We start from the raw sequence: 16,697 nt of genomic DNA, 5'->3' as shown, positions 1-16,697 counted from the left end.
CGGTAACATTTGATTTAATACATAAGCAAAAAACTCTGAACTGTAGAATAAGACTACCACTCTCTGTTGCTTCCTGACTTTATGCCAGTTTATTCCTACATTAATCTAATCAACTCACTTTCTCAGATGAATTACTTTTCAATCTGTGTTCACTGGAGAGTTCTCTAGTCTGTCAGCATCATTTAGCTGCAAAATTGTTATAGTAACAATGCTAGTGGTTTTTAGACCAGGATCTATTTAGAGACAGACCATGGTCTAGTTGATTATGGAATTCTAGTCAGAATTTAAGTGTAGGGTAGAATGCTTCTACAAAAAGAGCAAAATAATCTAGTAAAAATGTATTATCCAAAACCTGTGATGTTCTATACACATCTATCTGGCTATCTTATTTGAATGAAAACTTGTGTCTGATGTGAAGTTATTTGTTCTAGCACTCATAAAATTATTTCTGGTTTGTGTTTGAAAAGAAATAAGAGGTCAAAGACCTTATCCATACCAATGAACTGTTTCATCTACTATAGCAGTACCCACACTTTAGGTACGTCTACGCTTACCGGAGGGTCCGGCGGCAGGCAATCGATGTTCTGGGATCGATTTATCGTGTCTGGTTTAGACGCGATAAATCGATCCCGGATCGATCCCAGAAGTGCCGACACCGGTACTCCAGCTCGGCGAGAGGAGTACGCGGCATCGACGGGGGAGCCTTCCTGCCGCGTCTGGACCTGCGGTAAGTTCGGACTAAGGTACTTCGAATTCAGCTACGTTATTAACGTAGCTGAATTTGCGTACCTTAGTCCGAAGTGGGGGGTTAGTGGGGACCATGCCTTTGCCTACCTGAGGGGCTACATTGGCAGCTTGCTAGGAGCCAGATGGATGTACTTAAGTTTTATTAAATGGAGCAGCTGCAGCCACCTTCAATTTTAATAAAGATTCATAGATTCTAGGACTGGAAGGGACCTCGAGAGGTCATCGAGTTCAGTCCCCTGCCCTCATGGCAGGACCAAAACCAGAACTGGAGATTGGAAGCTCTGCTCTTTCCAGACTCCTAACATTTAACCACTATCATTCAACAACTATGGAATTCATATAATCAACTGGGCATGTGTATATTGTTAATGATCTTCTTTCAAACTCTCAAATTTGCAATGGATAACGGCAATAGCCATCAGAATGTGTGGAGACTTTAAGCATAGTTTCTGATGATTTGTTTTGAGAGGCAAGTAACAAATATTTAGTTTTTGTTTGTAGCTTTTCTTTTAATAACTGCAGAGTTTTATTTTGCTGGTGGGAAGGCTGATTCCAGGAACCGCAGCTGCTCATGATCAGATGGGGGAGAGGGCAATATGTAGAATGGTAAATTTTCAGAATGGAGAGGGGTAACTAGTGGTGTTCCCCAAGGGTCAGTTCTAGGACCAAGTGAATTGACACTACTCACAAAAATAAACAAAACTATAGTATGCTAAAAAATTAGCTTAATGGAAATAAGCTCTGTGACATTATATTCCATATTTCTTATGAAAATATGCTTGATAGGGATATGACATAACTGAGATGTACTTTATGCAAGATGGCTCATGTAAGATATCATTGGAAAGGTTATGATTTACTGAACATAATTATCCAATTTGTATGCCTGTATCATTTCTGTATTTGAAGTTAGGAATATTAGCTATGTGTCTGTATTTCAAATGTGTTACTTTGGGTGTCACCCCAACCAGCGCTTCAGATACAACAATGGAAAAGCCAGACAGGGCTAATGGGCCATCAGCAGAGACAATGGACTGTGAAAGAGCTGTACTATGCACATTATAGGTTTTAGTATCGTTACTCCACCTTGATTCACGTTCAGGTTTGACCCACTGCTTTCATACTTGATCAACTATAGATCTATAAGACATTTTACACATCTTCCTGCATGTGAGGGTTCTAAATTAACTGGATAATTTAAGGGAAAAGACTTGGGAATCATTGCAGATACCTCAAGAAGACTTGGACTCAAGATGTAGCTATGGGCAGAACATAAGAATGGCCGTACTGGGTCAGACCAAAGGCCCATCCAGCCCAGTATCCTGTCTACCGACAGTGGCCAATGCCAGGTGCCCCAGAGGGAGTGAACCTAACAGGTAATGATCAAGTGATCTCTCTCCTGCCATCCATCTCCACCCTCTGACAAACAGAGGCTAGGGACACCATTCCTTACCCATCCTGGCTAATAGCCATTAATGGACTTAACCTCCATGAATTTATCCAGTTCTCTTTTAAACCCTGTTATAGTCCTAACCTTCACAACCTCCTCAGGTAAGGAGTTCCACAGGTTGACTGTGAACTGCGTGAAGAAGAACTTCCTTTTATTTGTTTTAAACCTGCTGCCCATTAATTTCATTTGGTGGCCCTTAGTTCTTGTATTATGGGAACAAGTAAACAATTTTTCCTTATTCACTTTCTCCACATCACTCATGATTTTATATACCTCTATCATATCCCCCTTAGTCTCCTCTTTTCCAGGCTGAAAAGTCCTAGCCTCTTTAATCTTGCCTCATATGGGACCCGTTCCAAACCCCTAATCATTTTAGTTGCCCTTCTCTGAACCTTTTCTAATGCCAGTATATCTTTTCTGAGGCCTCGGCTACACTTGCAAGTTACAGCACTGTAAAGCCTCCCCCAGCGCTATAACTCACTCCCCGTCCACACTGGCAGGGCACTTGCAGCGCTGTATCTCCCTGGCTACACCATTGCAGGTACTCCACCTCCCCGAGAAGCATAAGAGATACAGCGGAGTGGCTACGACTCTCCCCTGTGAGTGTGTACCAGGAATCAACCTGCAGCACTGTCCTGATCACCTTGTCAAGTGGCCAATCCTCTCCATTGTTGTGACCGGCTGCAGGAATGCGGAAGTGCTGATTTCAAAGCTTGTACCACTGAGAAAAAGCACACAGTTTGCTGTTTGCTTTGAGAGAGTGAATGAATGAGCAGGGGGCCGGGAGTTTGGAACTTGCAAAATAGAGTGCTGACACGCTCCAGAAAGCACTCTCTCTCCCCCCACACTCCCTGTCGCACTCCAGCCCCCCTCCACTCCCCCGTTTTGAAAAGCACATTGCAGCCACATGAATACCAGAATAGTTGCCCATAATGCACCGCTCCCAACACAGCTGCAAATGTTGCAAGTGTGGCCACGCCACTGTGCTGGCAGTGTGGACAGACTGCAGCGCTTTCCCTACTCAGCTGTACGAAGACAGGTTTACCTCACAGCGCTGTACAGCTGCAGTGTAGCCAAGGCCTGAGATGAGGAGACCACATCTGTACGCAGTATTCAAGATGTGGGCGTACCATGGATTTATATAAGGGCAATAAGACATTCTCTGTCTTATTCTCTATCCCCTTTTTAATTATTCCTAACATCCTTTTTGCTTTTTTGACCACCGCTGCACATTGTGTGGACGTCTTCAGAGAACTATCCACGATGACTCCAAGATCTTTTTCCTGATTAGTTGTAGCTAAATTAGCCCCCATCATATTGTATGTAAAGTTGGGGTTATTTTTCCCAAAGTGCATTATTTTACATTTATCCACATTAAATTTCATTTGCCATTTTGTTGCCCAATCACTTAGTTTTGTGAGATCTTTTTGAAGTTCTTCACAGTCTGCTTTGGTCTTAACTATCTTGAGCAGTTTAGTATCATCTGTAAACTTTGCCATCTCACTTTTTACCCCTTTCTCTAGATCATTTATGAATAAGTTGAATAGGATTGGTCCTAGGACTGACCCTTGGGGAACACCACTAGTTACCCCTCTCCATTCTGAAAATTTACCATTTATTCCTACCCTTTGTTCCCTGTCTTTTTAACCAGTTCTCGATCCATGAAAGGATCTTCCCTCTTATCCCATGACAACTTAATTTACGTAAGAGTCTTTGGTGAGGGACCTTGTCAAAGGCTTTCTGGAAATCTAAGTACACTATATACATTGGATCCCCCTTGTCCACATGTTTGTTGACCCCATCGAAGAACTCTAATAGATTAGTAAGACATGATTTCCCTTTACAGAAACCATGTTGACTTTTGCCCAACAATTTGTTTTTCTCTGTGTCTGACAATTTTATTCTTTATGGTTATTTCAACTAATTTGCGGGGTACTGACGTTAGACTTACCTGTCTGTAATTGCTGGGATCACCTCTAGAGCCCTTTTTAAATATTGGCTTTATATTAGCTATCTTCCAGTCATTGGGTACAGAAGCCGATTTAAAGGACAGGTTACAAACCATAGTTAGTAGTTATGCAATTTCACATTTGAGTTCTTTCAGAACTCTTGGGTGAATGCCATCTAGTCCCGGTGACTTGTTACTGTTAAGTTTATCAATTAATTCCAAAACCTCCTCTAGTGACACCTCAATCTGTGACAATTCCTCAGATTTGTCACCTGCAAAAGCCGGCTCACTTTTGGGAATCTCCCTAACATCCTCAGCCATGAAGATTGAAGCAAAGAATTCATTTAGTTTCTTCGCAATGACTTTATCGTCTTAAAGTGCTCCTTTTGTATCTCGATTGTCCAGGGGCCCCACTGGTTGTTTAGCAGGCTTCCTGCTTCTGATTTACTTTAAAAACATTTTGTTATTACCTTTTGAGCTTTTGGCTAGCTGTTCTTCAAACTCCTTTTTGGCTTTTCTTATTACATTTTTACACTTAATTTGTCAGTGTTTATGCTCCTTTCTATTTACCTCAAAACAAGAAGCTGGAATACACATGGAATGGGTTGGATAATAATATAGCAATTATTATAATGCCATTAAATAAATCAGTGGAGCAGCCACATATAGAATGCTCTGCACAGTACTGGTCACCCCATCTTGAAAAGGACATTACAGAACTAGAGGAGGGTTAGCAAAAGGTGACTAAAATGATTAGAGAAATGATTCAAGAGAGCTTGAAAAGATTACCATTGTTTATCTTGGAAAGAAGATGAATACATGGGGACAATATGAAAGTATATTAGATTACATTAAAAATGGTTAAAAGTACATTATTAAGGTTGCAAAATCAGGCACTCAGAAGCTAGGAAATGCAAACAATGAGGTTGCCTGTGCAACTTGAATTTAGTTCCCTTGTGCATCTTTAATTACCTGCCTCACATTCTGGGTGCAGATCCTCAGCTGGTGTAAATTGTCATGGGTTCATTGACTTCATTGGCTGAGATTCTGCTTCACCGTTTTCCCCACAACTCCCCTGCCACATTCAGCGCACAGGAAGGATGGTGCTCACTGAATGGGCAGTTATACACTAGTAGATTTTATCTTTATCATTCATTGTGTGGTCCCAGACCTTATTTGCTGTACGGTATTCAAACTGAGAATTCAATAAGTAACCAGGGGGAGCAATGAGAGCACTCCCTGCTCTCTTCTGGCATAACAGTGGCCCCAAATAGGAGGAAAATACCTGTTAAGGCCCTGGAGTCCTGGGCGGAAGCATGGTCAGTCACTCTGTAGAAATAGAATATTTGCAGTTTGGTTGTCAAGCTGGGACCTGTTTGGGGTTGGAGCATGCTCAGTGCAGATGTACTGCAGTGTAGTGGGTATGGAATCTTGGGAATTTAGCTGTCAAACTCTAACAAACCTCTACTGAATGTGCGAACTGAGATTTTACAGAAGTTTATAACTTGGCCAGGTTTGAGCAGGGACACCAGGTAATAAATTTCAAGTTTCTGCTCAAAGCATGGAGGCTCTAGAGCTTCTAAATGAAACTGTTTTTTAATTTTTTTTAACATTGGCCAAACAATGTATTTTTTCTGTAATCATCAGAAATGGCTAAACTGTTTCATCTGTAATTTACAAAAAATATTCAGTCTGAGGCAAATACCCATTGTGGAAAAGTTTAAGCCCAAACAGTTTAAGAACATAAGAATGGCCATACTGGGTCAGACCAAAAGTCTATCTAGCCCAGTATCCTGTCTTCCGACATTGGCCAATGCCAGGTGATTCAGAGGGAATGAACAGAACAAGTAATCATCAAGTGATCCATCCCCTGTTGCCCATTCCCACCTTCTCACAAAGTTATAAGCCACTGAAAAGAGGGTTTTATAATGGAAGTTGTTAGGCAACTGTAACTATATGTGTTGCCACCAATTCTGCCTATATTACAGAAGATAGATCAGGAATTTCCGTTTGGCCCTTCTTGTCACACAAGAAAAAGGGGACATTCAATTAAATTAAAAGGTGGAGAATTCAAAACCAATAAAAGGAAATATTTTTTCAAACACGTAATTAAACTGTGGAACTTGAAGTCATTGAGATTAAAAACGTAGCAAGATTCAAAGGGGTTTGGATATTTATCTGGATGACAAGAATACCCAGAGTTATAATAATTAATGCTAACAAATTTTGGAAGAGGTATTAAACCTCAAGTTTTGGGGTTAAATTAGTCTCTAACTATAAGGGATTAGGAGGACACCCAATGTGGTTGGCAGATTAGGCAGAAGTAGGATAATGCAAGGGTTCTTGCACTTTCCTCTGAAGCAGCTGGTGCTGGGCACTGGTTGAAGACAGGATACTAGGCAACTTGGGTAATCTGTCTGATCCAATATGGTGATTCTTATGTTGGTTTTTAAAAAGTCTCAGGGTTGGAATGTTAAAATAAAGTCTAGAAGATGGCTAGGGGAGGGAATACCTGTCATAGATGTATGATAAATTGCACAGGTATGTGATAAACTTATCACTGGATAGTCTCTCTCTCCTGATGATGTGCACTTGGATTTATTTCTGCCGTCATACTAATAAATAGTATTTTCCCTGTTATTTACAGATGTAGGTAATATTTCTAAATATTGTATGAAAAACTGCTTTTATCTTTGACTCCTGTGTCTTGAAAATCAATACTGTGTCCCATAAACACTCTAATTTTTGCTACACTAGATATTTTTAGGGGATGGAGGGCATGTTGGTCCCTGTAAATTTGCTATGGGATTACAGTTGGATCTCTTTTCTGTTTCTACATTTCAGGTGCCTTATCAGGTGCTAGAGAAAGCTGGGAATATGATTCTGGTGCAAGAGACCTTCAGAGTCCTGACCTGCAGTGCCATTCTACCCTACGGAAGCTCTTGGAGTATGGAGGCAGCAGTATAGGTCAACAAGCTGCTCTGCAGAAACTGCTAACGCAGGCCTCCAATCTTAGCAACTCAGTTGGAGGAAGCTATTTAGAGCTTGCCAACACTGTAAGTACACTTTATCTTCACTGTAAAGCTCTTCAGGGTTTTTTCCCCCCCAGCTCGAATATATTAAACTTTTGAGTCATGGTCCATGAGGGAACTATCAAGCTGCTGTAATTTTCATTTACCACAATGTCATAAAATTTTCAGCTTTGCAAATAATGAGAAGTATTTAGAAATGACTCGTATAATTGAGGACTTGCTTTCAGCAAAAAGGATTTGGTGGACTCCATAAGGCATTTAGCTGAAGTTTTTAACTTATACAGATTTAATTATAAAACATAGCCAGCTTGTGAAAACATTTACTTATGGAAAATAAATTGGTAGCACAGTGGCAGACTGTGCAAGTAAACATCTTTCTGCTCATTAAGTCAGTTAGTGTCATGCAGGAACACACTTACCCCTTATATTTCAGGATTTTCCACTTTATTTGCTAAGATTTCTGTTTGGAACTCTTTGTATAGCACTGTGTTTTACTGTTCTCATAGGCAAGCCTCATAGTAAAAGTATTTTCAGGTAAACATACCACATTATTCTCTGCAGTAAAAATCTGATGTGTTTAAGTGAGTGTTTTTTTTTTTTTTTTTTTTCAATTATGCATTGGATTCAGGTTTTTAAGGGCACATCTCCACTGCAATTAGACACCAGCGACTGGCCTGTACCAGCCGACCTTGGGACCCTTGCAGGGTTCTAGAGCCCGGACTCCATCCTGAGCCAAATGTCTACACCAGCGCCCCTTAGCCCGAGCCCTGCAAACTCAAGGCAGCTGTCACAGGCTAGCTACAAGTTTTTAATTGCAGTGTAGACATACTCTAGGTAAGTGCGTTAGGTTAGATCGGGTGTGCTATAAATTTATAGCCATTTTGTAGCTCATTTTTGGTGGTCAAAGGTTGATGCTGCTAAACTGAAAAGAGGGAGCAAGGACTCAGGCTTTTAGTTGGAGAACCAAAAGGCCCAAACTAAAGGCATTGGAGAAAAGTTGAGGAACCCATTTTAGAATGGCTTCTTGTGACAGTAACTAGCTTTGTACTGGTGAAACAGATCCTGTTAGTTAATGCTTACTGGGTGTTGAGGGGTGGGCACTCAGAAGAAAATGGAAATTTATTCAACTGATATGGATAAAATCAACACAACACTATGATGGGTTCTCTGGGGTTCAAACTGGAATTTGGGTACCGCTGTGACCTCTGTCTTACCAACCTGAGCTTCCTCTCACACTGTGATAATGTGACAAGCTGCAAACCCCTTCAGGTCCTGCACTCACACAAATATTCACAGGCAGCGACACACCCAGCTCTGTTACATGAATGCTTTTGCCAGCCACTCATGAACCAACAATAGAGAGACTCTAGCCAACTCTCCCCAGCCTAGGACCCCAGAGCTGTACCATCTTGCCCTAGTCAGAAGCCTGACCAGCGTAAATTATTTACCCAGTCCAGCCCTCCCTCAATGTGGAGAGGACAATGCAGCAGATCTGGTCTCTGAGCAGATTTCCCTTTACACTTCAAACAAAAATCCTTTCCAGTCTGGGACCACCTCCCCAGTCCAAGTCTTTGTTCCTGAGGTGTTTCCAGGGGTTGAGTTGTGGGGGGAGTGAGGCTAAGTGATGATGTCACTTCCCCCTTTTATAGCTTCTGGCATGTGGAGGGAACTTCATTGTCCCAAACAAAGCCCCTAGCGCAGTTAGCGGAAAAGTACAGGCACAGGATTGAATTCAGTGCCACATGAGCTGGTCACATGCCTTGCATGCTTCGATGAGTCATAGCAGGGGCTATTCCCCATATTCTGGCTAGAACGTCTACAGGACAGTCCATCATGTGGGGATAAGCTTCTTCCATGGCCCATTGTGTTCGTTACTGGGCCATCAACTTCAATAGTTCATTCACAATGTACTGGCTAGACTGGATATAAACTATCTTGTGGGAGTTACCACAGGAGCAAACACATTTGAAATACAGGTACATAGCCAATATTAACAGTTTCAGATACAAAAATTATACATGCATACAAATAGGATAATCATATGCAGCAAACCATAACTTTTCCATTGACACCGCACTTGTCATATTTTGTACAAGATGCCTCATAATTAAGGCTGCGAGTCTGTCACGGAGGTCACGAGTCTGTGACTTTCCGGGACCTCTGTGATTTCTGCAGCTGGCCGGTGCAACTGACCTCAGGGCCCCCAAGCAGCTCGGGAGGTGTTCCCGGGCCTCCCTTCCACCCTGAGCACCAGGGTGACCCAGAGTCCCCCCTCCAGAGCAGCAGCTGCACCCCCGGGGCCCCCCAGAGCACCCATGATTTAGTCAGTGGTATATAGTACAAGTCATGGACAGGTCACAGGGCCATGAATTTTTGTTTATTGCCCATGACCTGTCCATGACTTTTACTAAAAATACACATGACTAAATCTTAGCCTTAATCATAATTATATCACCATGGTAAATGTGGGGCTGCCAGGGTGTTGCCTTGGGGTACAGAGTGTCACAAACACCCACACAATAATTTTATGCACTGTTTTAAAGTTTGGTTTGTATCTCCCTAACACCCTATAGAGTCAGTTTTGCATCATTCGTCTTTTATTAACATAGTTCAACTATGCCTTAAAGAAAAATGAGTAAACAAATAATATATCCCAGTATTCTTACTATATAGAGAAAATATCTGCCTATCTGTTTTCCAGTGGAACTTGTGACGGGTTATGCCCCATAGGAAGTCACCTGTATCCTCATGTATCCTGAGATACCACTGAAGTCTACCTGTTCTGCCAGCATGGGCCCCCTTTACCTGGCCTTGCTGGGTTAGGCTCAAAAGCCTCTTCCAGCCAAGCACACAGGCAGGGCCACACCCAACTGCAGATCAACTCTGGGAAGACTCAGCTTAAGGGACTTGCTCCAGCACTCTGGTGCTCACTCCTTTTAAGGGGTACAAACCCAAAGTTTTTATGAAATTTCCCTCCTCCCTCAATGTGGAGGAAGGTATGCATAGCTTTCTCTACCCCTCCCCACCCCGTTAGAAATTACAGAAACTGGGTTATAAAGATGCTCCCTGACTAACGCAAGGGTTCCGGAACGCCTTGCGTAACTCGAATATTGTGCAAGTCGGAAATGTATCTCTGACCGTTACGCAAAAAAATAAAAATAAAAAATAAAACCCTCCTATTTCTAGCTTACGGAACTTTTTCCATAAGCTCGGATTTGCGTACGTCGGGTTTACGTAACTCAGGGAGCGTCTGTATTATAAACAAAACAAATTTTATTAATTGTCTCCAGGGTCCAGAGGAAGACTAAGTTCTTTCACAATCCATTGTCTCTGCTGATGGCCCATTAGCTCTGTCTGGCTTTTCCATTGTTGTATCTGAAGCGCTGGTTGGGGTGACATCCAAAGTAACACATTTGAAATACAGACACATAGCTAATATTCCTAACTTCAAATACAGAAATGATACAGGCATACAAATTGGATAATTATGTTCAGTAAATCATAACCTTTCCAATGATATCTTACATGAGCCATCTTGCATAAAGTACATCTCAGTTATGTCATATTCCGATCATAAGCATATTTTCATAAGGAATATGGAATGTAATGTCACAGAGCTTATTTCCATTAAGCTAATTTTTTAGCATACTATAGTTTTTGTTTATTTTTGTGAGTAGTGTCAACTCACTAACATTGTGCATTCTACATATTGCCCTCTCCCCCATCTGATCATGAGCAGGTGCGGTTCCTGGAATCAGCCTTCCCACCAGCAAAATAAAACTCTGCAGTTATTAAAAGAAAAGCTACAAACAAAAACTAAATATTTGTTACTTGCCTCTCAAAACAAATCATCAGAAACTATGCTTAAAGTCTCCACACATTCTGATGGCTATTGCCGTTATCCATTGCAAATTTGAGAGTTTGAAAGAAGATCATTAACAATATACACATGCCCAGTCGATTATATGAATTCCATAGCTGTTGAATGATAGTGGTTAAATGTTAGGAGTCTGGAAAGAGCAGAGCTTCCAATCTCCAGTTCTGATTTTGGTCCTGCCATGAGGGCAGGGGACTGAACTCGATGACCTCTCGAGGTCCCTTCCAGTTCTAGAATCTATGAATCACTTTGAAAAATGTACAGTATATGCTACTAGATACTTAAACATAGCGTTTGAGGAGCCAGCTGATTTCCCCCCCACACACACACCCTCTACCCCAGTCGTGTTGTTATAAGAGTGGCTGGTATAATTCTTTGTTTAGTGTGGGAGCGTTGCGTTGTTGTGCCAGTATTGGACGTGATAGTTTTGGTCTTAGAACCTGTGGGCTCTGATGGACAATGTAGGTGATTGTGTTCAGGTTTGAAGGTGGGTGTCTGCTAAACTGCTCTCCTTATACCTTCTGGCTGATTTCCAGATTGCTGAATGATGGTAGCTTGGCAGTGACCAGTCTTGTCAGTCTGAGATAATACTACAGGGTAGTGACCTCCTGTGTGCTTGAGGATTTGGAGGAACAGGTGTTGCCCCAGAATATAAAATGGTAGTGCTCTTGCCCTGTCTTGACAAATAGAAAACTAACTACATACAACCCCAAAATCCCAATAACTGAAATAAGACTAGAATAAAATTAAAAATCCCTAGATATTATAGTACTCTTTTTTAAAGTATATATAATATGCAACTGGTTCCTGTTTGTGTGTTCACATTCATGTTAAAATTTCTCTATTTTTATTAAAAGAAGAACAGGAGTACTTGTGGCACCTTAGAGACTAACAAATTTATTAGAGCATAAGCTTTCGTGGACTACAGCCCACTTCTTCGGATGCTCTAATAAATTTGTTAGTCTCTAAGGTGCCACAAGTACTCCTGTTCTTCTTTTTACGGATACAGACTAACACAGCTGCTACTCTGAAATCTATTTTTATTGGTATGGAAGCCATCTGATCTGTTTAATGTATATCATGTTATGCCTCTGCTTCTAAATGTTTTTTCCCTGGTACTTCAAACGATAGCATAATAAACAGTCTCTCGTTTATACGGAGATGAAGACAATAATGCCTCCATTTTGGCTTCTGCTGAACATTAATATCACTATGTTGTATGAAAAATTTTACTTAAATTTTGTTAAAATCAAGAAAGATGAGAATCGCTGCTTTTTGTGTGTGGTGGTTTTATTTCCATCCTTTTATACTAGTCTGAATACTGTCAAGAAAGCTGAAGTGATGGGTATAGTGTAATCTAAACTAAGAGCTTGTCTGAACAAACACTTAATGCATGGCAAGCTAGGTTGTAAATCTACCTCGCACTAGCCTGCAAGGCACTAAGAGCTTGACTATATTAAAAATGCTAAAGCGGCTGTAGCACTTCAGTGTAGACACTACCTACAGCTGCAGGAGGGGTAAACCCATCAGTGTAGGTAATACATTTCCCTGAGAGGCGGTAGCTAGGTTGACAGAAGTTTTCTGACTAAGGCCAGCTTAACTACACTGCTTATGGCTGTGGATTTTTCACATCCCTGAGTGATGTAGTTATGCAGACTTAATTTTTAGTGTAGACCACACCTTAGGTTCCTCGTGGACTGTGCTGTTGCACACTAAAAGTTCTCTAGTGTGTTTTCACCTACCCATATTTGAAACAGGAGGAGGTCAGTATGCGCTAAGGATTTAGTGCGCAACAGCAGGATCCACGTGGACAATTAGTGTGTGGCAGGCTGTTGCACTGTAGATTCACACCCCAGTTTGCTTCTTAGACAAGCCCTAACTCTGTATAGAGACAGAAGTAGCTTCTTGTCATTTATTCCTTACGTGCACTCCCACTTCCCACACCCATACAGTCTCTCTCCAGAAATTTGTTTTACAACATTGCGTTTATAACGGTTGTACAGGGCTAGTTTCACTTCTGTCCCATCTCTAGGTCTCTCTGAGTGTACCCACATGGGTGACAAGCCTCAAGTTTTCACCCTTCTCTCAGTGTAAAATAGGGTGACCAGATGTCCCTATTTTATAGGGACAGTCCCGATATTTGGGGCTTTTTCTTATATAGGCTCCTATTACCCCCCACCCTCTGTCCCAATTTTTCACACTTGGTCTCTGGTCACCCTAGTGTAAAAACATACAATTCTCCCACTTTTAGGTAAGGACCTGGATTACAGACCCTTGTGTGCCAACCGTGATTACTTCAACAGGCCCAGTTTAGGTTCAAAACCTGCAGTTCTGCCCTTTGGGAACTGTGACCTATGGTATATACAGAGTGACCGTACAGCCTTTTCAAAACAAGATATTGTTTATTCTTAACAGTAGGAATACTGCATACATCAAAAAGAACAAGGATTTTGAAAGAATCAATCTGTATGCAGGCATATCTGCCTAGAACCCCCCTGATGTTAGCCAGGTAGGCTCAACTTCTAAGTTGAGACTGCTTCTGAAGAGGCTCTCTGTGTCAGCCTATTCCCCTGTATATCTCCTCACTATTGCCCCTCCCCTCCTCTCAGTGACTTTTTAACTGTTTAGTGTTTTTTTTAATCTTAGGTTCCCAGCCTTGGCAAGACAAGTCTTGTAATTTTGCTGGAGCCAAGACAGGTAGGCTCTTCCAACTTAATAGCCCAGTCATTGTTCTCTTAAAGACCTTGAAATGTTCATCCCCCCTCCCCCCCATGGGAGTCTTATCTGTAGTCATTATTTTATATCCTGCTTATTTTTCCTAACAGCGCCTTTTGAGTAAATTCCTCAGATAGAAAATGTCCCTTCCGGCTATTGGACGCTCATATGGCATACATAGCATTCCTAAATTAATTCAGAGCAACCCCATGTCCTTCACAACATTGAAACAAAGGTTTTCAGTGATGTAAAAGCTAAACGGGCAGCAGTCCTTTGCCCAAATTTTAACTGTTTCTACAAAGTAGAAAAATCCATATACATTTTAAAAACCATGTGAATATACAACTTTGCAGAGCTTTGTGAAAATATGCTGTTGTGCAGCACCCTGTCTCTTATTTATCTCTGTTACTTTTGTCCCTGGGTGCAGTGGAAATTGATTTATCCCAGTGTGTAAAAGTATCTCAGCAAACAACTTGAGCCTATTGTTAGAGTTATGGAGTTTTAATTTCTTTAAAGAATGCATCATTTTTTCTAAGTGGAAATTGTCTGTATGTAAGGTGAGGACAATCCTTTAGTTAGAGGCAGATTATTCTGGTCACTCACAGGGAATGATTTGATTAAACAGTCTTATATCCAACAACAGTTACTGACTACTCGCTCCAGAATATGTGTCTTTATCTGTTTTGCCTTGATTTATTAACACCTTCATATTTAGCTCTTTGTTTCCAGAGACACTCTTCTGTAATTTTATAGGGACAAATCTTGTGGCATTTTTCCCCCTGTTCCATCACTAGGTCTAATATTGACAGCACGCTTTTCTTGACCCTCTTCACCTGGTTGCTAAAATTTCTGTCTAACATATTGATCTTTTGGTTGACACCATCACCCTTTACTGTTGATGTACCTGCTAATGCCAATGGGTTAAATACTGCTATAAATGTTGTATACAGAAGCCATTATATATGTCCTAAATCTAATAATTGGCAAGTTTTTTAAACTGTACTTGGGTGTAAAGAATATACATTTCCTCTTTGCAGATAACAAAAGATTCCAGCTTTGTCAGGAATTTGGTGTATATATTTCATTTCATTTTAAGCATCAGAGTCAGACCACGGTTACAAGTGTGTGTATTCATACTTGACTAGTGAAAAAGCTAATTGATTTATGTGCAGCCACCTGTGCTCCCTCTTCAAGAAGCTATTTATGGGGATCCAAACAGTCTTGGTTCTCCTTCAGTTTCTCCTTCCTGGTACAACTAACAGAGGTGCTAGGAGTTGAGTGTCCGTGCCTCTTCCTCTGCAAACCACACATGGCAACAGATATGATATGCAGCCTTTTCACTGGAATTCTAGAGCTTGAGATGAAGCAATGGGATTTGGATCAATGTGATCCTCTTTACCATATTTCCCTCCACAAGTGAGTACCATTGAAAAAGACTAAATGATGCATTATTTTAAGTAAATTTCATGTGTTTATATATAGGGCCTTATTTTCAAAGATAGCATCTTGGTATGCACATATATGCACTTTTTGGCCACAAACACCTATGTGCTCACTTTTTTCACCTCTCTCATCTCATGCATAATCGATAAGACTGTAGAGTACATTTATGAGAAGAATGATAGAATTTACACACACAAAACTCATTTGGATAATACTCTATTTCTGTATTCTATCATGTGCACACAAATGTCAATGTTCAAAAAGCACGTGTACACAGACTACATTTTGAAAATTTGGCCTATAAATACATTTTTAAACTGTCCGCTTTCTAAGCTGGTGATGACCAGTGACCCTTTTACCCTCACAGGTAAATAGACACTACCTAAAGTCATGATCTATTTTACATGGTGTTTTCCCTTCCCAAAGGCTCTTCAGATGTATTACAAACTGACCCAAAAGCTTTAAACTTAGGTGCACTCCAGCTGCCACTAAAATACATCCACCTCTGTGGTGAAATTGCAACTGTTTAACAAGAACACTAACAACAGATTAGGAGAGGAAATTAAAAATGTATTTTTCTATTAAACATCTGATGGAGAAATTTAGGTAGCTAGGATGTAGTTACCGGAGTTAGAGGTTAACATGGGCACCAGAACTTCATACTGATCACTCCAAAAAGCACACTGGTATATTTCATGATCACTTGCAATCAGGACCCTGTGTTTACATCTGATCTCAAAGACAACAACTCCAACATACAGTATTTCCTGACTCCATACAGGGGTATTTAGTTCTTTACGACCTCAGAGAGGAGTGTACTATCTATTGAATAACCAGCGTCACTTTATACAGCATTCTTTGGAGATCTCCCAGCCAGAGCAATAGCTGAACACTACAGAGAAAAGTTGGGTTTTACAGTTTACAGAAGCCAACAGTTAAGAACTTGGTTTGCTTTTTGACTGGTAAAATAGTAACTTCTTAGGAAGTATTATAGCATACACCCTTCTAAAAGATGCACTTTGTGTGATATTCTCTTCTTAGACCCACACAATAGACCCCCCACCACCATGAGACAACGGCAAAAAATCATTTCTCGCCTTTTTTCCTGGGTTAACCGTGCAGACGACATATCACGGCAAGCATGGAGCCCGCTCAGCTCACCCCATATGTCTCCTGGGTGCTGCTGGCAGACACAGTACTGCAGTGCTATGCAGCAGCATCCCTTTGCCTTGCCTTGTGAATGCCAGGCAGCACAATACAACTGCTAACCATCGTCATTGTCCCGTGGGAGCTCCTGGCCGACCTCGGTTAGGTTGGTCGGGGGTGCCTGGGCAGACATGGGAGATCCTGGCCAGCCTTGGTGAGGTTGGTCTGGGGTGCCTGGACAAAAATAAGAATGACTCCAGGTCATTCTCTTTTTTAAGTTTCGTCTAATGGAGATTCAGTCCTGCCTGGAATATCATGCCAGCTGGAGGTTTCTGTCTC

At 41.2% G+C, this 16,697-nt stretch overlaps 1 protein-coding gene across 2 annotated transcripts in view; it reads left to right on the top strand.

The window, feature by feature from the left end:
• The window catches only part of MCC (MCC regulator of WNT signaling pathway), a 321,315-nt gene that overhangs the window by 64,455 nt on the left and 240,163 nt on the right, over window positions 1-16,697 (top strand). For both annotated transcript variants that reach the window (XM_034773020.1, XM_034773019.1), the window contains exon 3: window positions 6,990-7,201. In XM_034773020.1, coding sequence (XP_034628911.1) covers window positions 6,990-7,201 — 212 coding nt within the window. The remainder of the gene's footprint in view (window positions 1-6,989; window positions 7,202-16,697) is intronic.

Source organism: Trachemys scripta, chromosome 6, assembly GCF_013100865.1.
Source record: "Trachemys scripta elegans isolate TJP31775 chromosome 6, CAS_Tse_1.0, whole genome shotgun sequence".
NCBI classification, from domain to species: domain Eukaryota; kingdom Metazoa; phylum Chordata; order Testudines; family Emydidae; genus Trachemys; species Trachemys scripta.
Note: the sequence above shows the minus strand (reverse complement) of the source record. Positions and strands in the feature narration are given on the sequence as shown.